Below are 23760 nucleotides of genomic sequence, written 5' to 3'. Positions count from 1 at the left end.
TCCATATATAAGGCGCACTGTCGGCTTTTGAAGAAATTGAAGGTTTTTAGGTGCGTCTTATAGTGCGGAAAATACGGTAAGCTGTATTTTAAAAAAATGTGTAACCAAACTATTTAAACAATGATTTTTGCAGAAATGCTAAAAGATATCGAAAAGTGTATTGATTTGGTAAAAGCCATGTGACCTCTTTAAAATTGGTTTCTAGCCAAAGGAAGTTGTTAGTCTTCAAAATGCACCATACTCTTTCAAGAAAATTTTTAGAAAAAGTTAAATATATTAAGACGTGTGAAAGTTATAGAGCTGCAGGGTGACACGGGTTAACACTGTTGACCTATCTCAAAGCGGTTCTGTCCTGTTGTTCCTCTGTGTTGCCTGGTGATAAATTGCCAGGTTGTACCCCACTGCAGAGAGGCACCAGCCCTCATGGCCTAATAAAGATTTAAACAATGGATGGATGGGTGTATAAAAGTAATATAAAGCGGAGTTCATGTTGAGAAAGAGCTGAATGTTTTGGTATTTCCGTGGTTGAAACGGCACAGAAATTGAAGACTGTTGAGGGAGTCGCAGCATAGCATAACCTGATATTAGATAATGTTATGATAGGGTTACTGCTGCAATATTTGAATGTCAGTTGCATTGAATCTATGTCAATGGCTTTTGTGTGTGGGCAATGAAAATGTGCAAGAGTATTTGTGCTTATAAAAACACCAACAGACTATTAAAGAAAAAGAAAACCTATGCAAATACCAGGAGGGATGTAAACACTTAAGTTTGTTGGGAAGAGAGAAAGAACCTGTGATAACGCTCCTTCCTCCTAAAGAGGTACTTTAAGATCTGAATGCCCCTTTTGTCAAATTTTGCTTATGTTCATAATTGCCATCTTTAAATATAGCAAAACTGCTTTTCATCAAAGCACACTAGTCCGGTAACCTTGGTTCAATTGGGGGCCAAAATTGCAACATCTCTTACATCTCCAGCTGGTGCGGTTCACTTTCACACTACACCATGTCAATCAAATCAAACCCTTTGAAAGCCCTGTTCCCCTCCTCAGCTTTGGTGGCGCTGCACCAAGAACCACTGAAGGAAACGACACAAAAACCTCAGAAGAAGAAACTTAGTGCAACATCCTTCTTCACAAAAAGTAAACAAAATTGAGTAGCATCATAGTTGTAGGATTTCTCTTTCGTCTTTGGCAAAAGACTAAGCCATTTCTCCTGAGCTAGACACATGCATTTGTTTTGTTTCTATTTACCCAGAATGCCCTGTGGTATAGTTCACTTCCTGCTTTTGGACTGGTCCCCATCCACCTGCATTCAAACAGCACCAGTGTTCACTTCCACCGAACCAAAACCTAGGTTTTTAGGTGGACTAGGGTTCACATCAGAGTTCGATTGCACATTCCCATCTCCTCAAACGAATCTCACTCTCAAGGCAAGCGAAAGTCTGGTGTAAACAGGGCTGATGTGAATGCATCCATAGAGGCAACTTGTGTTAGTTACATTTAGTCTCTCTCACTCTAGTGATTGTAAATACTTTGTCATGAGCAAAGTCTAAAATTAGAGCTCCTCTCTGACCAATCTCCATCAACATCAGTAGTTTCCACGGCGCATTGTCCTCTGTTCTCGGCTGTTCTGTATGAATATACAAATCCTCACTCTAAATCTCACACGTTCTCCCGCTTCTCGCCATCCCCCCGCACACCGCCAGCTCCTACCTCACCTCCCCCCCCAAACCCCATGCTGAAGCAATTATGTCCAGTGTGTGAGTCTTCACAAGCAGTGTGAGGGTGATTGATGATGCTGTCAGCGCAGGGAACATGTTTTAACGTCAGAATAATCTGCCTGCTAATATATTACATCCACTGGATAGGGTTCAATCATTACTAATAGCACTGCTAAGTTGGTGAGAGGGGGAGCACGTGCCTCAGAGGGTGTGTGCGCGCAAGTTTGCGTGCGTCTCATTAATCAGAGAAGAAGTGTAGGCAGAGAAATCTGGTAAGGCAAACTAATAAACAAGTAAGGAAGGGAGAAAGGTGTTTACCTCTTACATAATTACCCCCCTCGTATCCTACAGTCGGCGAATCAGCCGAGACGCCGCCATTGTGAGCGCGAGAGTCTTACCACCTCTCGGTATAATATCGTCTTATGATATGAAAGGGCTGGGGAAGAATGGAAGCACAATGGCATCAGACGCCTGAGAAAGAAGCAGCCTTTTGGTCTAATCCGCGCTGTCTAATCTCTCAAATTGCTGTGACGTTTGATGAAGGGGATCCAGTCGGGAGTGAGGAGAGAAACAGCCCTGGTTCCACTGATTTCTTCTTTTTTCCCCGTCTGTCTTATCCTTTCTTTTTTTAGTTCTTTGCTGATGTGTAGAGCAAAGATCCAGCTGTGCGCTCCCCTCCTCTCAACTCCTGAACAAATCCTTCTTTAAATACAAGCTTGCGTTGTTTACAGCAGCTCCCTGCCTCCAGACACCATCCGTTCGGTTGACATTGCCCTCTTATCTGCCATGAGTCCCTCCCTCCCCCTTGCTTTCTATTACCACAGTCAGGTAAAATATGCATGTAGCCGGACTTGTATGTACACAAGCATGTATATTTGAAAGAAGGAAAGGAAAGGGAATAAACAATGTGTGTGTGAGTGTGCATAGGGGGGAAATCTCTAGGGATAGGTGGTATATTCTGCTGGTGTCAGCTGGCTCCTGGCCTGCAGATTAATATATATGTGTGTGTGTGTGTGTGTGTGTGTGTGTACATGCAAACAAAAGGCACCCCTCACAAAACACCCCATAAACAGATTAGCTCATCTGCAGAGAAACAAAGGGTTAAGAGAGATTGGAAATTTCACAGAGAAGGGGTGGGTGTACGTTTGGGTTGTGTTTGTGTGCCGCGCGGAGGGTGAGTGGGGGCCAGCGTGGCGGTGGAGCGTTGTGATCCTTCTCCCTAATACTGTGTGGAGAATCTCCTCGCCAGGCTCAGCTGCCAATTCTCTGCACTGTAACAGTCCCATTCTCATCCTCAGCCCCCGTGAAACAATGCAGCCATGCTTTTCTGAGCATCTCTCCACACAAAGAGCCGAGGCGCTGAGACAGACGCTCTGAGTGAACTGAGACACAGCGCCGGGACAATAGACTAAGAATGGTTTTGTCTGCCATTGTGCTGCGTGTTTGTGAGGACAAACAATAATAAATATATATATAAAAAGCACAACAGTTTTCTGAGGGATGAGCGACTTTTCGTGCTCCATTGTTGAAACTTTAAGAGGATGTGGAGTTTACAGAAGACAGAGTTAGTTTTGTTGGTCACATCTGGACCAAAAATGGATCCTAAGCTCTATTTTTTTATTTATTTTTTTTTTACATGATTTATCCTCTAGGTGGCATCAATAGAGACCAAGGACTGTGGGAAGTTGAATGGTCACAAACAAATATAATAATGTATCCAACTGGTAGTTGTACTGTCTACTGGTGGCAATGAACGCTGAGACAATCTACCCCACCGGACCGCCTCGCTGGAACCCCGAGCCAATCACGACATCCAAAACAAGCCCTTTATCTACAGGGGCTTATTAAGCTAATTGAATTAGCATGTTGTGATTTCTGAACCCAAATACGATTAGCCTGTTATTACCGTGTTATCAGGGTCCCTTGTTACAGTAACAGCAGGTTGCTTTTGGCTGTTGCCTGGGCTCTTTTTCTCTCGCTCATCTCTGTGGGGTCTTTGACATATTTATAAACTCACTCCTGATTTATTAGCTATCTGGTGCATTTAGAAATAAGCCTATGATGTGACCTTAGTGAGGGAAAGTGTGTGGCAAACAAACCTATTCACATTTTGTCAAGTTACAACCACAAACTTTAATGTGCATTATTAGAGTTGCTTATGACAGAGCTGCATCAAGTAGACATAATTTTGAATTGATAGATGATGCTGCATGGCTTACAATAGCGTTTTGCCAAAAGCAAAAACCTTAAGTGTGGCAAGCATTTGTATTTGACCCTGCAGTCGGTACTTTTCAAAACCACTTTTTGTTGCATTTAAAGCTGCAAATCTTTCAGAGTATGTGTGAAAGCCCTCAAAAACAGGAATAATTCAATAAATGAGCCTCAAACACATTCTTTCCTCTGCCACAACGTGTTCTGATTGAGTTATTGTAATTTACATACATTCACAACGATGAAGCTTAAAACAACAGTATGGTTTTCTTACAAAACCATCATGGCACAAATATGACAGCAACAGATAACGCATACAAAATAAACAAATTTACTGCAAGTCTTCTATATTTTTCATTAATTAATTTCAGAACATAAATGCAACATTTCCAGTCTCATGTATAAAAGGCTGTCTACAGCTGGAATACACATAATGCTACATTCACACATTGGTTAGCATCGTTTGCAGTGAGCTATCGGCTAACTGTGGCTAACAACAAAGTATGTATATAGTCTGTAACAAAGCGAATTCACCAGCTTTTTAAGAATTAGTAAACCAACTTACAACAGTACAGGTACTTTCATGTGTAAACCCTTACCTGAAAAGGGAAATAATTTGATAAATGAGCCACAGAGACGCTCTTTCCTCCGCTACAGCGTGTATCGAGGAAGTTCCGTGTCCTTTACTGTGGCTCACTACCGCTAGACTCCCCCAGCTGGTCGACTTTGGTTATTACATCAAAGTCAACAAACTGTTGGCAGGTTCAGCATTTAAAGCTGAACTGGGAAGCTGTTTTCTGAAAGAGTGCTGACAACGTCAGTGTGACTGAGCAAAAGACTGTCAACACTTCGGTAGATCAGGGATTTTCTGTGCAAAAGAAGCAGCCTTTCAATTTTTCCCCCTGCGTTTTCCCCACAAACTTTTTTGTTCCTTACTCGTCACGGCATGGCTTGTTGAATTGTCGCATGGCTGTGGACATGGTAAAGGCAGCAACTCTGAAACTTTCCCTTTAGAGTTCTGTGATGCGCATCATGAAGCAAGGTGTGGTTTTGCCTCAAATGCAGAGATGAAAAGGTGGAGCTGTGCTTTGGTTACACCAGTGGCTGAGACTGATTAGAGTAGCTGCAGGGCATTATTAGTCAGTCTCCTTCTACTTAGCAGGACTGTGCTGAAGCCCCAGACAGTGAGAGCAAAACAAGGCGATGATGGCTGCCAGTTGGCCTCTTTTGTTTCCCCAAAAAATACATTTTTTGTTAACTGTTGATATTTTTCCCCAGCAGGTATCAGAACATACATTGGTGTTTTGGGAATTAAAGTAAATAATGGCAAAGCATGCCACTGTTGCATACTGTTAAAGAAAAAAATATATATAAAAATGGCAAACAGTGTACTATGTCCTTTTAAAAAAAAAAAAGTTAAGGCACAGAGTAATGGAGGACCAACTTCCACATCCTCCCTTCCCACACACTTGGGGTGCATTCTTTATTTTCTGGGCTATGCCAACAGAAAGCAGTGCATAATTGCGAGATAGTGGAAAGAGGATAAATAGCTAAACTTTTCAATAAAGTGGAGTTTTTTTGGATTCAGTTGTGTGCAATCAGTCTCATTTGAAACATACACAAGTCAAGAGAATAAGTCTCTGTCCTTACATTTATGTATAAATAACTCAACATGGCCATTTTAATAGAATTTTTAAAGAACCCAACATAAGGGGGAAAAAAAAAAGTTGTTGGAACTTTTCAAAGCTAAAAACCCAAGAAACGAATCTGATAACCCATAAGCTAAGGAAACGTCAAGTGTTGGCCTTGCAATAATTGCCTTGGCCATGTTAAATTAAAAGGGCATTCTACCTGCAAATTCAAAGATGTCTACATTAGTACCAACATCCCATCCTCTGAAAGGATGTTTAATAATTAGACCAGTCCAATTGAAAGTTTTAAGAGTTAGCTCATTTATAGGTATTCCAAGTCATTAAACTTAATTTTAATGGCTAGTTTTAGAGAACAAGTTACTTTTAGATTTTGAAGGCAATTCCCCGTCAAGAACCACACAAAATGACTTTGTACTTTAGTTTTGAAGACTTTATTGAATAATTTAAGTCGTCTGCCAGGACCAGTCATCTGAAAAGAAACAAGGGTTAAGCCAAACAGTTTGCCATCTGCAATTGGGACTTGTGATCCATCTTTACCAGTTGCAGAATCACATCCTCATCTGGTTAGACCTTCTACTGGCCATTTCCAGGGTTCTGGGGCATTTGTGGAGCATCAGAGCCATGTTTGTTCTGATAGTGGCTGGTCTGTAGTAGTCTGTGCCCTTCTCAAGGTTTCTGCTGAAGGTTGTGTAGGTGCCAGGAGGGTACAGACCATACAGGAGCCTGTAGTCAAAGTAAGGGTAGGGATAAGAGTATGGATGGGGGTAGGATGAAGAGTAACCCCACAAGCCACCCACACCAAGACTTGGTGTTGCAACAAGTGGAAGACTTTGGCCAGGCCCCATATGGCCAGCTGGATAACCAAACTCCACCATCTGCTGCTGGTAGCTCCCGAGTTCAGCTTCCTTCACAACATTGGAGGTTTCTCCAGATTGAAGGGTCATTAAAGGGGGTCCTGGTGGTGGATGAGGAGGCAGAAGGGCACTGGAACCCTGGGGTTGTGCATTTGATGCTTGAGGAGCAATTGTCCACCTTGCTTCTGAATGTTGTGGAAATATGAAGCAGGTCACATTCAATTCAGCCACAGATTAGTTGAACCAAGTTTGAGACTCGTTACCTGGGAGGGAAGACTGACCAGCTGCAGCCTGTGTAGAGCCGGCAGCAGAACCTGGTATGTAGGAAGCACCACTATAGTAGCCTGCTGGAATAGAACCTGCAGCATATCCAGCAGCAGGCATAGTGCTCACACCGACAAACACAGGCCACACAGACTGAGGCTGTTGCATGGAAACACCTGCAGGGTCACTGGAGCCAGAACCTGCTCTGCGAGAAGCAACATTCCCCTCTGCAGTGGTGCCACCGCTCCTCTTGTGTGGAGATTGCAAACCTGGGCCCAAGAGACATTTTACAGTTAGATTTAGTCACTTTGTGCAAAGGAAAATCTGTATTAAATACCTTTCACAGAGAATCCACGAACATCCAGAATCAGCCAGAGGAAGAGGGACACCCTGGAAACACAAGAAAATGTCACCAATCCAGATTTAAAAAGCCAACATGGAGCTGGAGAAACATAAGCACACAGCATACCCCAGGAGGACCTGAGAAGTCATCATGGTGAAGAGCAGCAGTGAAACTGTGACAGCATGAGGGTTTAAATCTGTCAGCAGGAGCCAGCCCTGACCAATCAGTCTAATGAGCTAACGACACACAGCTGGTGAAGAATCACTTCAACAAAAGAAGATGAAACATTAGAGTTTAGCTTTCACAGTTTACCTCTAACTGTGCACTGCAGTACTTTGAACTTAGAGAAGTGTGACGTGTAAGTTTTGTGTTAACAGTTTGTGGTGCTGCTCTCTTGTTTCTTGGTCCGCTGTGACTTTCTGGACATGTTTGATGATTTTCCACTTCCATGTTGGAATTGTGCTGCACAAAAATGCCAGACAGACATTATCAGCTTAATTTGATGTTGTGTAATGAAAACTTTAAAATATTCCAACATCTTGACCAACTTACTTCTCCTCCAAACTTGCACATATAAATACAGATGTTCTCAACATGTGTTGTGGGTATTTTTCTTCCAAATTTTGATACCATTAATTTTTAGTGCACATAGAGATATCACATTCAAAAGTTATTTTTTGGCAAGCTGAAAAGCACAGCTGTATTAACTACATTTGGAGCACTTGGCCATGTTTCAAGGTGACATAAAGGTCAGTATCAACATTTTCTTCCTGCCATTTGAAACAGAAACATAAAGAATAATTACCATTTTAATTGATTGAAGTGTACAGCTTCGAAATTACACATTTCGTCATTAGAATCTTCACAGTTTTATTGTTGAAATAAACAGAAGGATTACTTTTGAAGACAAGATTTCCTTGCCACACTTAAAATCCAAAATAAAGAATAGAAAACCAGGTAAACTCTGAAAAAACAGGAAGAAGGACCTAAAAATTAAAGAGTTGCAGTAACAGAACACTTTTAGAAAGACTTGATGGACAGAGATTATGCATAAAGTCGTATGAAACACATGAAAGTTGCTATAAATGTATAGTTTATGGATTGAAGATAAACGGAGCGCTCCTTGTTCACCAGCTGGCCAAAGAGTGACCGGCTTAAAATGGAGACGCGAGCATTTGGGCCGAGTGGGTGGACGGCGGTACCTCAGTGCACGGATGAAGAGGAGTCTATGTAGCTTCCACATGTGTGCGGCGCGGTCATACGGCGCTCTGAACCCTCCTCCTCCCACACTTTGCAGAAGCGGAGGCCTCTGAGAGAGCAGCTTGGGAAGTCAGATGGTCTCCCTGAGCCTGTGATTAATATACTGGAGCTGCTCTCTACCACCTCCACACCACACTGTCCTCACCTCCAATTAGCATGCTAATGAACCTGCATATGTGTGACCATGTGCATAGAAATGTGTGTCTGGGTGTGTGTGCGTGTGTTGTTTCACCTGAGGGCTATATCCAACTGTGCAGCATAAACAGAAATAGGCTGGCATTCAAAAAAGAAAAAAAAAATACCAGGCTGTTGCTTGGCGAACAGAGCTGTGTGTGTGTGTGGGGGGGTGTGTGTGCGCGTGTGTGTGTGTGAGAGAGAGTAGAGTTTGCTACTGGTATTATAACACAGGGAACATGAATGTTTTCTCTTGGCATAATCACCACAATGACTGTTTGTATGTGGACATGGGTCGCCACATATTGGGTGAAACGTGTCCTCAGTGTTTACTATAAACAAGGGCAGATACAAATATGCTGAGAACAAATTAAGTGAAATAATTTTACAGGCATTCTTAAAGCTACAGCCCTGTTTATTTTGTCAAGAAAGTTCGGTTTATTTGGAGGCGTGGCTGAGTAATTGAATTCTGATGCGGAACCGCCTGTTTTGGTTCGGCTGACGTGAACTCTGGAGAGGTTCGAATGCAAACGGATGGGAGAGACCGCCCCAAAAGCAGGAAGTGGACTACAACGCAGGGCATTGTGGGTAAATACAACCAAAACAAACACATGTGTAGCGCGAGCGGGAGAAATGGCTCGAGGTCCTTTGCCAAAGACCTAAAAGAAATCCTACAGCGGCTAAAATCTGACGCTCCTCAATTTTTACTTACATTTTGTGAAGAAGGAAGTTGCGCTCATGTCTTCTTCTGAGGCTTTTGTGTCGTTTCCTTCATTTATTCTTGGTGCAGCGCCACCACAGGTAAGGAGAGGGAAAACAGGTTTTTCGGATCGTCTTCTTCTGAAGTTTTTATGTCGTTTCCTTATGTAGTAATTTGGTGGCTCCTTAACAGGTTTATTTTTTCAGAAGTTTGATTGATAGGTGCTACATGTATATAATTGAGCTGCCTAGCTAGTGACTTTTAGCCAAAGAAAATATCATTTTTTTAATTTATTTGTGTTATCATCAGTCTAGCAGTTCAAATGCAGGGTAAAAGGCTCAAAAATAAATATGACATTGTGGCTATGATGACCGCAGTTCAGCTTCTGACTGAAACATGCTGCTTGAATCACTATCACTGTGTGACTAAGCATCATGATGAGTAATACCTTTTTAATAGCCTGGATGAATCCACTGAGTACATTAATTTTCCATACTTTTCGATATTTTCCACTCTGAAAATGTTTTTTTTTTTTTTTTTACATACTCAAAGTGGGTAAAAACAAGCTCTTCTCACATCAAAACAACCAAACCGAGGTTGATTTGATTCGTCTTCTATTACATGACAAAAGCTTAAATCTCAGGGGGAACAATTAGAACAAGCAGTTTGAGCTACGATACACTAAACAAACACAATTAATTAAACAAGCACACCTTTTTATATATATGTATATGTATTTCCTCCTCAGGATCTTAATTATTAGTTAAAACAACAAACTTCGCTTGCAATCTCACAAAGCCCCTGAATTCACTAATCAGGACCAAAATAAAAGAAAGAGCACATGAAAGAGACCCGCTTTGCTTTGATACGTACATACAAGACGCTGACCGCGGGATTATGCGCCGCTGATAAGGTAATTAACAGACTATGATAGTGTAATTAAGCAACCTCGGAGAAGAAAGGCTGCAGGAGTGGCGTGAGGGCGATGCTGCTCATCAAAAGCCATGGCGCCGCTTTAAAGGCACACCGTTTGGTCCGGTGCCTCTGCACGGGAAGCGACGCGGGCCCGTGAAGAATTAGCTGACAAACACCAAATAACTTCATTGTTATGGAAATAAAAGCGCCTTTTTTTTTTTTTGTAAAAAGGCAAAGATCATATCGCAGAAACAACGTGGCTTGTTAGTCTCTCTCTCTTTCTCTCTCTCTCTCCATATATCAGCGTACGGCCTCAACAGATTTCACCCTATAAATGGCGCCAGCTTGAATTCACTTAGGTGTTTACCTTGCATCGCTTTATTGAGAATGCATCTTCGTAGGGCTCGCCTCGCCGAGTGCACTTCCTCCAGTGCTCCCCTCGCCTCACTTCCTCCCCCCCTCTGTGAGCACTGAACCAGCACAAATTCTGTTTTATTCTATTTATTTGTTTATTTACTCTTATCTCTTTTCCATTTCAGAGGCTTGCTATCAGAGACCTGCAAACCTCAGAAGCCGAGTGGCACGGGGAGCCGGGGCTTTCTGCGTTTTTTTTTTTCTGTGTGTGCGTACGTCTGTGCGCTCCAGGATGAAATTAAAATACAAATAGAAAAGGAAACAGAGGAATCATCACTTTTTGTTATCGTCCGCCGTGCGCTTTTTTTTTTCTTTGCACTTCCCTCTGTTCACAAACTCCTTCTGGGCACCGAAACAGAAAACGCTCAAAATGAACTCACTTCGCGACTCACAGGATATCTTTTAAGTAATATTATAAACAGTTGGGGGGAGGGGGAGGAGATTTACTGCAAAAGTCAGTGGAAGTCATTTTAGACGCCGTGCTTACGGTCAGGACGGTTACAGGACGGTGTGACGTTATTCAGCTGAGTCAGAGCTGGAGAAACGTCAAGGCGGAGAGTCATTTGTCCCCCAGAGAAGCGACTTGTAATGAAACTGTTTTTAAAATTGCGTGAAACTACACATAAAAACTCTGTCCTGCCTTCTTGGAGTAGAAACGGAGTGATACGCAGGGCCTGATGAAACTATCCGCACCCCTTTTTCACATTTTCTCACAATAAAATTACAGACTTTAACGTATTCTCGTAGGCTTTTTATAGCTAGGCTTGCAGTTGTGTCGTCCATTTCTAGATGATTGTTCAAAAAGTTTTCCTTGTTCTGTGTTCTTCTGTCTTTCTACTGAGTTTTGCTCATTACCGTTTTCTACCTGAATGCTACACACACCTGAGTGAAGCTGGCCTCCCCACCATCTTCAAATCAGACAAAAATGGTGTCAAACGTTAGTGCTACATTTGTGCTGCAATCTTTGTTTGTTTGTGCCGCTGTTATTTTAAAGATACTAAGAAATGTTTCCAGAGGTCATGAAAGGTCAACCAGCCCCCCCCCTCCGCATTCTTCAAATCAGACAAATACAATGTCAATGAACTCAATTACATTTGTGCAGCAAAAAATTTTGTTTGTGCTGCTTTGGCTTTGAAGATATTGATGAAAGTTTAAAGGTCGAAAGGTCAACCAGCCGCCTCTCCCCACACTTTTACAAAATCAAAATGACCTTTAAACTTTCATTCAAATCTCCAAAGCCAAAGCAGCACAAATATTTTTTTTATTTTTTTTGCTGCACAAAGCAGTAAAAATGTTTGACACCATTTTTGTCTGATTTGAAGATGGTGGAGAGGAGGCAGCTTCACTCAGCTGCTCCAGCGCTGAGGGTGAGCATGAACCCTTTCTAAACAATATTTCAGTAGAACATGTTGAAGATTGAGCTTGTATATAATACTTTTGGAAGGTTTTGTAAAAAAAAAAACTTTCTATGAACGCAGATGAGACGTGTTTATTTTTGTCAATGAACTCATATGGAAAAGGATTCAAACTGTGCAGTAATAAACCATCAATCACTGCCTGATTAACTTGACCGTCCTCACCGATCGTCCCCCGGTGTGTGTGTGTGTGTGTGTGTGTGTGTGTGTGCGTGTGTGTGTGAGTGTGTGTGAGTCCGGTCCACTCAGGAGGAGAGCGCGAGCGATCTCACCCAAAATCTGAGGCGCCGCTTTTGATCTTGCCCAAGCCAAACAGGGAGAGAGACGCTCGCCCCTCACAGAGAGGATTAAATATCCCTGAGTCGGGACATCGCAGCTCTCTCTCACCGCACTCCTTCCCCTCCTTCCATCCCTCCTTCCTCCTCTCCCTTCCTCCCACTCTGGTTATCACTGAGTCTCCAGAGAGGCTGGAGGGGAAAGGGAGCGCTCCAGAGGATGAGAAGAGGAGAAAAGAAAGTAAAAGTGAGGCTTTTGGGGTTTTTAAAGCGAGGAGGACTTGAACTGTGTTACCCACGCAAAGTCACTGTTTGGACGGATCACGGTTCTGTCTTCTTCTTGTGTGTGTGTGTGAGTTCAGAGAGGTATTGTCGAGGTCACAGAGGAATGACTGGGATCCCGCAGGATTTACTTAAGAGTTAGTAGGTTGTCAGAGAGGAGAGGATTTGTTTAAGAGAGGAGGGATGTGGAAAGAGGCAGATGAAAGAGTGCAGGAGGTCCGAGTTGTTGTGCTAACCCCCAGACTCTCAGAGGTGCCCCCTTTTTTCACTTCCGACTCACACAAAACTCTGGGAAACGCTTTTATAAAAAAAAAAAAGAAAAAATCCTCTGTGACCACACGATAGTTTCCTTTGATCTGCGAGGAAAAAAAAAAGGTTTTTTTGTTGTTTTTTTTTACACTGCAAGAATTTTTTATTTTTTTTTCCTCCCTCCACTTTTTCATTTGTCACCGTTTAGGTGTCTGGGTTAGAATATTCTGGCAAGTCGCCACAAGCAGTGAGTCAGCGATGAAAGATCTCCTTTCAGCCAGAGAGTAAGGCTTTTCAGAACGCCGCAGAGAACTGGAGCTCTTTAGCGAGGAACCAGCTGTTTGCTTTATGAGACAGGTGCAGGTTGAAGCCTGGAAGTAATGCAGAAAAAAATGAAAAATAAAAGAAAAACACTACAGGGAGAAACTAAACAGGTCCCAGATGAAAATGAGATATCATGTCTTTACCTGTGCGAATGAAAGTGAAATGCAAATTAGTTCAGATGAAGAATATCTCGACTATATGCAGCTTTTGTCAGATTGAAATTTGCTGTTAAATGTTCTTATGATGGTCTTCTGTCTTTAAAAAATACTATTGGCCTTGAAACACTTTAATTATTGTTCAACAGATAGCTTTAACACATAAAAAAGACATTCAACTAGTTTTACGGAAAGAGTCTACGGAAGAGGATTAGGGCCAAAAAAACAAACAAACAAAAAAGGAATTCATTTTCTGTCTTGTACAAAAATCACATAAATCCATCTTGTTGCTCCAGAAAGTTAAAGTCAGAAATGTTGGGGGGCTGAAGGGGTTTCCAGTGGCACCAATATTCTTCCATAAGTGGCAGTATTAGATGCACTGTAACAAAAAAAGTCTCTAATTTACGGTAAAATACTGGAATTTTACAGAATTTTACCATATACCATATAAATACAAATTCTACCATATTTATATATTTAAATTCTAACAACCACAGCTCCTGGTATCTTACCATAAATTTTACAGATTTTTTTTCTGGCAGCCATTTTGACCAATTCTGTATATAATATCCAAAAATGAGTCAGCGTTTTTTTTTGTTTTGTTTGTTTTTTGTTTTGAATCTTGTTTAACGCAGCAAACACTGAAAATGTTCAAAAAAAGAAAAGATCTACTTGCACCCTCTAAGCGTTGTTCAGTCATTCTTAATGCGACTTGAGATTTAAGAAAATTAACATGGAGGCCAGAAGGTTTTGGGAACAATTACTTTATCATATTTCCTGAAGTTATTTTTGCTTGATGAGCTGAATAATTTAAATTTTACAAAAGAGAATAAACAGAAGAAATCTCGGAAAGTGTAAATACTTTTTTCACAGCTTTGTAAAACTCTGATTTCTTAGTAGAAATAGACTGAACTTGGATGTAACTTTTTTTTTTTTTACCTCCCTGACTACCAATGTTCTTGTTTTGAAGTAATAAAAAACAATCCCTTTCTCATGGATTGTTAAATCATATTTTTATTTGAACTAAACTCATGTACAAAACTGTCTCTTTTTTACATGATTACAAAACAAGAATGATTGTAAAACACGATTTTTGCCACAAATAACAACTGCTAACCCCACTTGACCCATCTCTTGGAGGTCCAATGAAATTTATTTAAAAATGTTATCAGCCTGTCTTAATTTTTCTAACCAATTATTATACAACATACATACAAAATTAATTATGTAAAGATTAAAGTAGACAGACAAGCAAAAGAAGATGTCAGAACAGATTGTAGTTACATTACAGTCACATAGCAAGTATGCTATTTGCTAATTTCCTAAACATTAATAAAACAAGTTGTTAAAGTAATTACAAGTAAAACTTCACAAAAAAGAGGTAAATGTTTTCAGAATCGCAGTCCAACATTCAGCGGTTTGGACAAGATGACGACGGGACGTAAAGAGGCCGTTGCCTGACTGTCGTCTTTCTGCCTGAGTGTCGTTCGCTGTCAGCTGGACGTCTTCCCAGTTCATCGTCTTCGCCTCTCCTCGTTACAAGCTTGTTATTGTTAACTCATCAGCAGGGTCAAACTCTGGAAACACACATTACAACACAGTCAAAGGATCACGTTACACAATTTGAATAAATACAAGGCAATTTGTCATTGTCATGTCAGAGCCGGCCCGTTTCTCTGTCTGCTTCGGCCCGCGCTCTCATCCTCCTCCTCCTCCTCCTCCTCTTCTTCCTCCTGCGTCCCGGCCCAGCAGCAGGAAGCGGTAATGGTGATTGTATTAACCTCTTGTAGAAAATGCTGACCTTTGCTGCTGTTCAGCAGAAGGTAATGGTGGAGCAACACTAACCCAGACATCATGTGTGTTTGCGCTCAGCCGAGGCTCATCGCTTCTGGAGGGTTTTATCTCCAATGAAAGCAACAACATCGACGGATAACTCGCTATTTTTAATTATTGACAGCGATGTTATATATGTATATAACAGCCACACATTTAAAGTAAATCTGATTATGTCAACAGTTGTAGGGGAGCGCTTTTGTTCTTCACCCCAAATTTCTTGTGGCGTCCCTCAAGGGTCCGTTTTGGTTCCTGCTTTGTTTTCATTGACTGCGCCACCATTCATTAAAGTATTCATGTTTCCTGATGACATGTGATGAGATGAATTTCTCAGTCCCACTGCAGCTTCTCCTTTAACTGTCTACAACATATTAAAGACCGGTTAATGTAGATATATGTACAGTATCTATGTTTGTTTAAACTCAGTGAAAACAAAACTGAACTGATCATATTTAGAAATCCCACCTCTTTGTGTTAGTAAGCTTACACCCTGCGGCCTCTTACTTTTCGTTGTTCTAATGTCGGAGAAGTTTCGTTTAATTAGAGAAGTAAGTGAGCGCAGCTGTCACTTTCATCAGCCACGTCAGAGTTTGACCCAAAGCAACATATTATTATTATAATTCTTTCAAAAAGACCCTCAGAAAACTTATTCATGCCTTCATCACCTCTTGATTGCACTACTGTAATTTACCGTCTCTCCACTGCAGTTTTAACGTTTTCTGGAAGACATAATGAAATCTCTCCAGCTTGAGCAATTTCTATTTTTGCATTGATTTTAATATTCGTTTACTTGTTTTGACAGATTTAAATAGCTTGGCAATACTGTTAACTAATATAAACCCCTGAAGGTTTGCAGAGATCATCCCAGGCTGTATAATCTTACATAAAAACTCACATTTTCAAACTGGATTTTAATTTTTCAGTTTTGATGCCTTCAAATCTTTATTTTATTATTATTTTTTATTACTTTTGTTTCTGGCTCATCTTTGGTCAGTTTCAACACATTTCATGTTGAATTTGATTCTCATCCTCTTTTGTTTTTAACTAACTTTTCAAGGCTTCTGTCCGACCCGGTTATGAAAACGTGCTGCAGAAGTTAAATGGGAATGAAATTGAGCTGTTGTAGGAAAAGGAAACGTTGCACCTAAAAAGAACATTTTGAGCTACAATGATGGAAGCTTAAAAACAGACTTTAATTCATCTCCATTCAGCTCAAATCGGCTGGACAGGTCTGAAATAGTTTTGAGGTATGTTCCACAGAACCTGGTCATGGAGCAGCTACATTCTATCAGTGCGATATCAGTGAGGATTTTTGATTCTTTAAAATTAAACAGCTGAAGAAACAGCTCCAAGAAATATAACACGCTTTTTTTTTGTCTTTCTTTTTTACAATTTACACATATTTCTGGATAAAATTCAAGCAAGATTAAGTCAGAGGTTTTTTTCATGGTCAACTGGGAAGTTTTCAGTCTGAATGTTGATAATTTTCCATCTGGAAAATACACTTGTAACTCTACTCTGCTCATTCGATCAGAGTCAGGCCAAAAGTGTTTAGGAAAAATGCACCAAAGCAAAAACAGCTGGGTTTATAAATCAAACAACTTTGTGTTATTTTTGTTAATCCAGACCAAACAGACTGACTCAACCCCGGGTTTATTTATTTCAACACTGTAGGATTATTGGTTTGTTCCAGTTTGTGGAGAAATTAGCCTAACGTCACAGATTTGGCTAAAAGAACAACTTTTATTATATTTAAATATATTTGGGTTTCATTAAGTCATTTTCCTATTTAGATTAATTGTGCATTAAAAACAGTCATGACAAGACTCTGATTGTCAAACAAGTGGATAAAAACATTTACAATACCCGATAACACTAATGCCAATTAGCTGCTGAACTCCTCTAGTTCAGTGATTTAAACACCAAAATAAAAATAATTGTTAAATTTGACCAAAACACAAAATAGTTAGCAGGAACAACATCAAGGAAACTAAAAATAGAAACAAATAAAGCTTTTTAACTGACCTATAGCCAATTCTTTAGTGAATTTGCAAATGTTAGCTAGCTAGCACTAGCTTTCGCTAACTGCTTAGCAGCTAAGCGGCTAATTGACAGACTCGTTCTCATGTGAACAAAAGTTAATAACACAACCTCCAGATGTCGTCATCTTTATGCAGCAGCATTTCTTACACTCATTTCATGTTGTGAAATATTTTCAATAAAGTCTAATCAGCTTGTCCCAGAGTTCAAAATGGCGGACTGTGAAGAACATGAGGCTCGTTTATTTTCAAAGCAAATTAGTTTTTCAGTTAAAACTACCCGGTCTGTGTCCCAGTATGAACCCATTCGGGTTAACACAATAACCCAGTCGGTTGTTTGCATGGATGTGCCGTAACTTTCTTCAGCTGAATAGAAAAGAAACTGAATTGACAGACAAAGAGCCAGCAACACAGGTTCAGCTTTTTCAGCTGTAGTGAAATATTTGTCTTGTTTTTCTTTTGTTTGTCATGTAAAGCACATTGAATTGCTCTGTTAATGAAATATTCTTCACAAATAAACTTGCCTTGCCTTGTTTATTTGTACGTTATCTAAGATCTAAATAAGTCTCAAACTAATCAGTTCCATATTATTCCATATTTTCTTCACTTATTTTATTTTATTTTTTCAAATTTTTCTATTAGACACCAAAGCAGAAATGAACGCCCATTTAGATGAATTCGTTGAATTACGTAAGCTTATCTTTATCATGGAGTTCAACATGAAATCAAATCGATCTTGTTTTGAAGATTGACCCAAAAAATATGGAGCTGAAGGTATCTAATCAGTTACAGAAAACAAAAGTAATGAAGTTTGTTAGTGCAAAATATTGCACTTTTTTAAATCATGACGCCACTTAGTCAATTGGCACAGACTCTAACACAGCTGATAAAAAACTAAAACATCTCCTGGTTTTCTCCGTGCTGACCTCTGGACTATTGACACAATGGAAGCCGACCCATAAGGAGACACGGCCAACATGGATGACAAACCCAACGCGCCGCCATGATGCTACAGCGTGAGTCACGAGGAGCTGAGGTCAGAGGTCGGAAGACATTAGAAGAGAAAGGAAGCAGCTGCTCACAGCGGCGTCAGGGAGAGCGAACGCCACATACGTTTGGTACGGAGATATGAGGAGAGAAGGCTTTCTTTTTCTTTAAGGAGAGTGGAAAACATTTGTTAATTAAGTTTTTGATATGACTTCTCAAGCTGCACGTTTTAATTAATCTGTAGCCGTGTAATTGCTCTCTTAAAAAAATCCTCACTTCAGTAAGGTGAGAGGTAAAACCGCGGGCTTCGGCTAGTGGCAAAGGTGGGAATTATTTCACAAGCAAGTGTATACTTTTCAATTCTTATTTGTTTTACCGTATACATACGAGAGAGAGTAAAAGTCACATCTTGTTCAAAGTGATCAGAAATGAACTTAAATTTAAAAATGTGTAACATCCAATGGTCTGATTGGACTTTTCTATTGATTGATTTACAGATTATTATAATTGCATTTGGGCCTTTTTTTTCTTCACAGTCGACGTTAAAGATTTGTTATTTGATGCAGTACCTACTAACAGAAAAATTACTCGTGGTCATGATTTAATATGAAACCACAACCAGCCACATTTCATCCACCAAACAAGAATCTGAACTGTGATCAGTGAAAACAGGGTGTGAAATAAAGCCTTAGGAAAATAACATGCAGTTTGTTTAAATTAAACATGTTTTTGAATGTTTATCTGAAAGGTTTAGCAGAATACTTTGCTGTCCAGATAAGAAAACTGACTTGTGACAGATGGAGATACAAAATGGTTTGTTGAAGAGAAGGAAAATGACCAAGCATGGACACGGATCGAGGTATGATCTGCTGAAAGGGGCTGTAACTGGATAACACGGTAAAATCTGTATTTATAGAAAATTCTGGTAACTACAGCTGCTGGTATTTTACCGTAAATTAGAAATTTGTTTATTGTTGTTTTTTACAGTGCACAGTTAAAGTTCGTTGGCCACCTGTTGACCACTGGGATGATCTGATCATCTTTCATTCTAGTAGAAAATACAACAAGGCAAAACATTTTAGTTCAGCGATTTAGCTGTAAATTCATTTCAAATTCTTCAGAAATTCCACATATCATGCAAAGTGTTTTTCCTTCTCGTTTGACTGGATATTCTCCCGTATTCTCTCCATCCGTCTCCTCCGAGTGAATCCTTATCGGTGCTTCAGGGACTGACTGACATTCACACGGGTGCTAATGACACCACAGGATGTTTCCCTCTCTGCTCTCCGCTCTCGCCTCGCTCTGCCTATCTGTTTCTGTTTCTCATTTGTGCTACTTTTTCCCCCCTTGTTCTCGCTTCCTGGGCAATTAGACAGAAGGAGAAGTCCCTGTTGGTTCGTGGTGGTAATCAAACATCTTTTTCTTGTCCATTTAACATTGGGATTAATTTCCTACAAGGTTAATTAAAGAGGCCCATCAGATAGAAATGATTACTGCAAAGGTTACTGTAGCACCGCTGGCTGCTCGGCGTCTGAACGTGAGGAACCAGTAGATTTAACGGGGCCGGCCGAGCTGACACACAGAAAGTAAAAGATGCTGGTTTAGTTGATGTGCGTGTGCATTCCTTCATAGAAGCATTTTAATTCACTATCAACCTCGAGAAATTGTTCTGTTATTTATTTTTATTTTATTTTGTCTTTTGCTGTGACTTTTCATTTATTTTGTTAGTTGAGATGAATATGCTGACTGTTTATGCTTAACTATTGACTTTCATATGTTAATTTAAAATAAGATTTTGATTACTAATGTGAACCAAACCAAACTGCTCCTATGTCTTATGGACTTATTAACAAATAAATCAACTAAAGTGAAGCCCGCGCTGCGTTTAAGCATTATTATGTATTCTGTTGTGACCACATGGATGAACTCTTGAAGTAATTTTGGTTGGTTAGCACTCCTGGGAATGGCCGCCAGTGTTCCTGTTTCTTTAAACTGGGACAGGAAGTGCTGTTGTTTGATATTTATTTTTTTTAGCTTATTTCACATTGTAAGTTCAGGTTCTGCTTAACTTATTTCTTGACTACAGTTCAGGCAGTAATCAGGCCTGGGTGCGGCTTCAGAAAGCCACTTGGCGATTAGCTACATTCATAGTTAGCTACATTCACCCAGAAGCATGTTAGTTTGAAGACACGATGGAGGACGGAGCCTGAACCTCTCAAAATCTGTAACAAGAACACCACACACATTTTGATGGCTGATTTTCTGAGCTTTCTGCAATGGTCACAGGACTCTGGGTTAGAAAGGTTAGCATATATTCATTCTGTCATGGTTTTAAGCTTGCTAGTCCAGGTTAAAGCCTCTCAAAACCATGCTAACACAGGTTAGCAAGATTAGAGACATACTCTATGTGTACGTTAGACCTGTGCCAGTTTTTGGGTGTGTTATACATTTAATAATGTTTCAAATTTTGTAAAACTTTGAATATTTTCCCCTTTTCTAGCTAGCTTAGCATAGCTAGCTAAAGAAAGAGTGCTTTTTTTTTGCTTATCTGCTGATTAGCTTGAATTGTTAGGTGTTTAACCTAACAATTTGGACTGCCAGACTTTTTTTAAAAAGGTTTCTGTGGCACTAGTGACTTTTATCAGTAGATGGACAGAAAGACGGGCAGAGAGAGAAGTGGAAGACATGCAGCATGGTCAGGAATCAAACATCTACCGCTGAAACATGTGACGCCCATAGAGAAAAACTATATAAACTTTTCAATAGTTTTACTTCTAAACAGACATGGTCTGTTGCTAATGTCTTTGTTAGCTATTTAAGCTAACCAGTAAGAAAGGCTCTTTCTATTCCACTCTTTAATAATGGTTAAAACTGAACAGCACGGAGCTCATGATGAGAAAATAAAATGTGTCGTTTCTATTTTTTCCCCATCTCTTTAGCAGCAGTAAGTAGTCCAGGTTTCTCTGTGACATGAAATACATTGCATGAATTGGAGATAAACTCCCGCTCTTTTGTGTTTCTTTAAAGCTGGAGTGAATTTCTCTGTTTTCCTTTCTCTGACAGCTTTCGCTCACGTGTGTCAATTCTTTCCCCCAGACTTTTTTTGATCGCAGATTATAATTAAGAAATAATTTCGACAGCCACGGAGGTGTGAAAGATCTGCATCTAAATGTTAATTTCGCTCACAAAGTGTGTGAACCTGCGCAGATGTTAACGCCGGCTCCGCGTTGGCTTCTTTTTTTGTTTGTGCACCTCGGTGTTTTCCCGGCTCACATGTGTTCTTACCCTCGGCTCTGTTAGCAGCCCGTCGGATCTGTCAACTTGGGGAAAATTTCCATTTTGCAGCTAACTCTGCAGCCTTTTGATGGGTATGTCTTGCCTACTTTTATCTCTCGGTGCGTCTGCAAACTAATTAATATTTTTTTCTCTCCCTCTCGCTTGCTCTCCTTCAGGCAAATATTTGTTTCCTCAGAAGTGAGCGTGGGCAAACCTTCCTCACAGCTCCATATGCTGCCAGCTGCCAATCAAGTGGCCCAGAACCCTGAAACTAATCGCACAGCCCCCCTCCCTCTCTGCTCTGCCTCTCCTCTTCCTGTCGTTCAGCAGGAATCAGGGAGTGTGTGTGTGTGTGTGTGTGTGTGTGTGTGTGTGTGTGTTTATATATGAATCAGTAAAGCTGAAATAACGACGGATGAGTCAAAGTTAAAGGAATATGTTCTGTCAGTTCACTCCAAACCGTCTGTGTGTCGATTTTACCGAATAATTGTATTATTTTTTATTAATACTAGTATCAAAGGAACTGAATTGATTTGAATGTGTTTGGGAGCTTCATCAGTGTTTTTGTCTGCAGTATGCTTCTAATTGTCTTTTGCACAGTACATCAATGTTGCATACCAACATTTATAAGACAAATAAAGACATATTGCTAAAGTATTCACTCCCCAGTTAACTCTTTCCACATTTTCTTTGGCTTTAGGACCAAAAACATATGTGTGTTTTATGTGTTTTTCACAAGTTAAATCAACACAAAGTATAGCTTTTTTGTGTGTTTTGAAAATGTATGCAAATAAAAATCTGAATAGTGTGGTGTGCCTTTTTTTTATTCAGCCCTTCCGAGTCAAGACTTTACAGAATCCCGTTTATGCAGGAGTCGCAGACGCACGTCTTTGTTTCTACTGACTTGAACCTGGAAAAACAGATAATCTTAATCTCAGTCAGAGTTCATGAAGAACATCTGTAAAAAGAAAAGCAAAGCAAAAAGAAATTAAACTTTATAGCTATTTATATCTGAACTGTTCCACTGTGGCTCTGGCTGTGTGGTTCTGGTTGTCCTGCCAGAAGACAAGCCTCCGACCCAGTCTTGTGGATTTGGTATGCTTTGATTCAGAGACAAAATTAAGATTTTTGTCCTGTCTGACCTGCAGGGCTTCTGGCAAACTGCAAACAGAACTTCTTATGTTTATTTTTCTGGCTATTTCTCTAAATAATCTCATCAGCTTTGTTTTCAGATGACGGCTTGAACAAAGCTCTGTGTTCAAAGCCTGTTTTACAACCTTATTCTGCTTTAAACTTCACATCTTTCTCCCCAACCGGTCGGCAGTGTTTCTTGATGCTGCTTGTTCGCTAATGTTATTTAACAAACATTGGAGGCCTTCAGTAGTTGGGTTACTTATAAATACAACCAGCTGAATTTCAGGGGGGCGGCCAGAAATTTGTTTCTAAGAACAAATTTCTAAGAAGTTTCTAAGAAATTTGTTGTTTCTGAGAAATTTGTTCATAGGAACAACAAATTTCTAAGAAGAAATGTGTTGTTTCTTCTTAGTTTAATAACTAAGAAGAAACAACAAATATCTGAAAATAAACTGTCTCAGTCTATATTAAAACATTTTTCTAATTTTATTTTGGATTTTATAAAGCTATTTATTGAGTCTTACATCTCTGTCTTGATTGAAGAAATTGACTCTAAGACCTCTTATGAGCTAAACATGACTCTCTGGGAGGAGCGTTGTGGTTGAAGAGAGGGCCGTGGCCTCTCCAGGCCCCCCACTTGGGGTTGCCCCTGCTGTTCTGGATTGTTTTTCATTAGAATTAAAATGGACCTTTTTTTTTCCAGATTTTTTCCTTCATAATTACCTGTACATTCTAACTACTTTGTGTTGGTCCTTTGTCTGAAATCTCAATGAAACACACTGAAGTTTGTCATATATTCTACTTTGACTGCTGGTGTTTAGATTACCGCTTCAATTGTTGGAACATTTCACTTCTTTTTATCTCCTCTATTTTCAGTAGCATGTGTTGCTGTATGTGAAAAATGAAAAAAAGAAATCTTCTCCAAAGACAGATGATATGACACGATGTCCTTCTCTAATAAGTTCGCTGTTGTATCAGTCGTTGTCGTGTTGTACAGGCTGCAACCACTTCCACACACACGCACACACACACACACACACACACACGGTCCTCAGTGTCTCCCTCCTGCTATCAGCATCATGAGCGTGTAAGTGATCCTGTCTTTGTGAGGTTAATTGAAGGCAGGAGCGCTGACTGTCTCAGACATAATCTGTCTGCGTGAACTGTGTGTGTTTGCCAGAGTGTGTGTGTGTGAGAGTGTGTTTGTGTGTGTGTGTGTGTTTGTGTGTGTGTGTGTGTTTGTGTGTGTGAGAGAGAGAGAAAGGAATGAATGTGTTCAATG

The 23760-nt window shown here is 40.2% G+C and overlaps 1 protein-coding gene and 2 long non-coding RNA genes across 6 annotated transcripts in view; 1 reads left to right on the top strand and 2 right to left on the bottom strand.

Annotated features, from left to right (window-relative positions):
* LOC103139914 (uncharacterized) overlaps positions 1–4949 on the bottom strand; it is a 36609-nt gene extending 31660 nt beyond the window's left edge. For 2 of the 4 annotated variants that reach the window (XR_001662465.1, XR_001662466.1), the window contains exon 1: positions 4533–4949. This is a non-coding gene — a long non-coding RNA (uncharacterized LOC103139914). The remainder of the gene's footprint in view (positions 1–4532) is intronic. The other 2 variants (XR_476452.2, XR_001662467.1) reach the window with 2 other exon arrangements.
* A 1049-nt stretch (positions 4950–5998) lies between these two features.
* On the bottom strand, positions 5999–7508 carry LOC103139912 (uncharacterized). The gene is made up of 6 exons (XM_007554783.2): positions 7359–7508; positions 7173–7282; positions 7041–7093; positions 6703–6972; positions 6123–6624; positions 5999–6054 (listed from the first exon to the last, which is right to left on the bottom strand). The coding sequence occupies exons 1-5, from the start codon at positions 7494–7496 to the stop codon at positions 6134–6136; spliced, it is 1062 nt and encodes a 353-aa protein (XP_007554845.1). The 5' UTR covers positions 7497–7508; the 3' UTR covers positions 5999–6054; positions 6123–6133.
* Positions 7509–20135: 12627 nt separating this feature from the next.
* Positions 20136–22103, top strand: LOC103139911 (uncharacterized). Its single transcript, XR_476450.2, has 3 exons — positions 20136–20371; positions 21369–21436; positions 21521–22103. It is a non-coding gene; the product is annotated as an uncharacterized LOC103139911 (long non-coding RNA).
* The last annotated feature ends 1657 nt before the right edge of the window (positions 22104–23760 follow it).

The sequence above is a fragment of the Poecilia formosa genome, unplaced genomic scaffold, assembly GCF_000485575.1.
Source record: "Poecilia formosa unplaced genomic scaffold, Poecilia_formosa-5.1.2 Scaffold66, whole genome shotgun sequence".
Classification (NCBI taxonomy): Eukaryota; Metazoa; Chordata; class Actinopteri; order Cyprinodontiformes; family Poeciliidae; genus Poecilia; species Poecilia formosa.
Note: the sequence above shows the minus strand (reverse complement) of the source record. Positions and strands in the feature narration are given on the sequence as shown.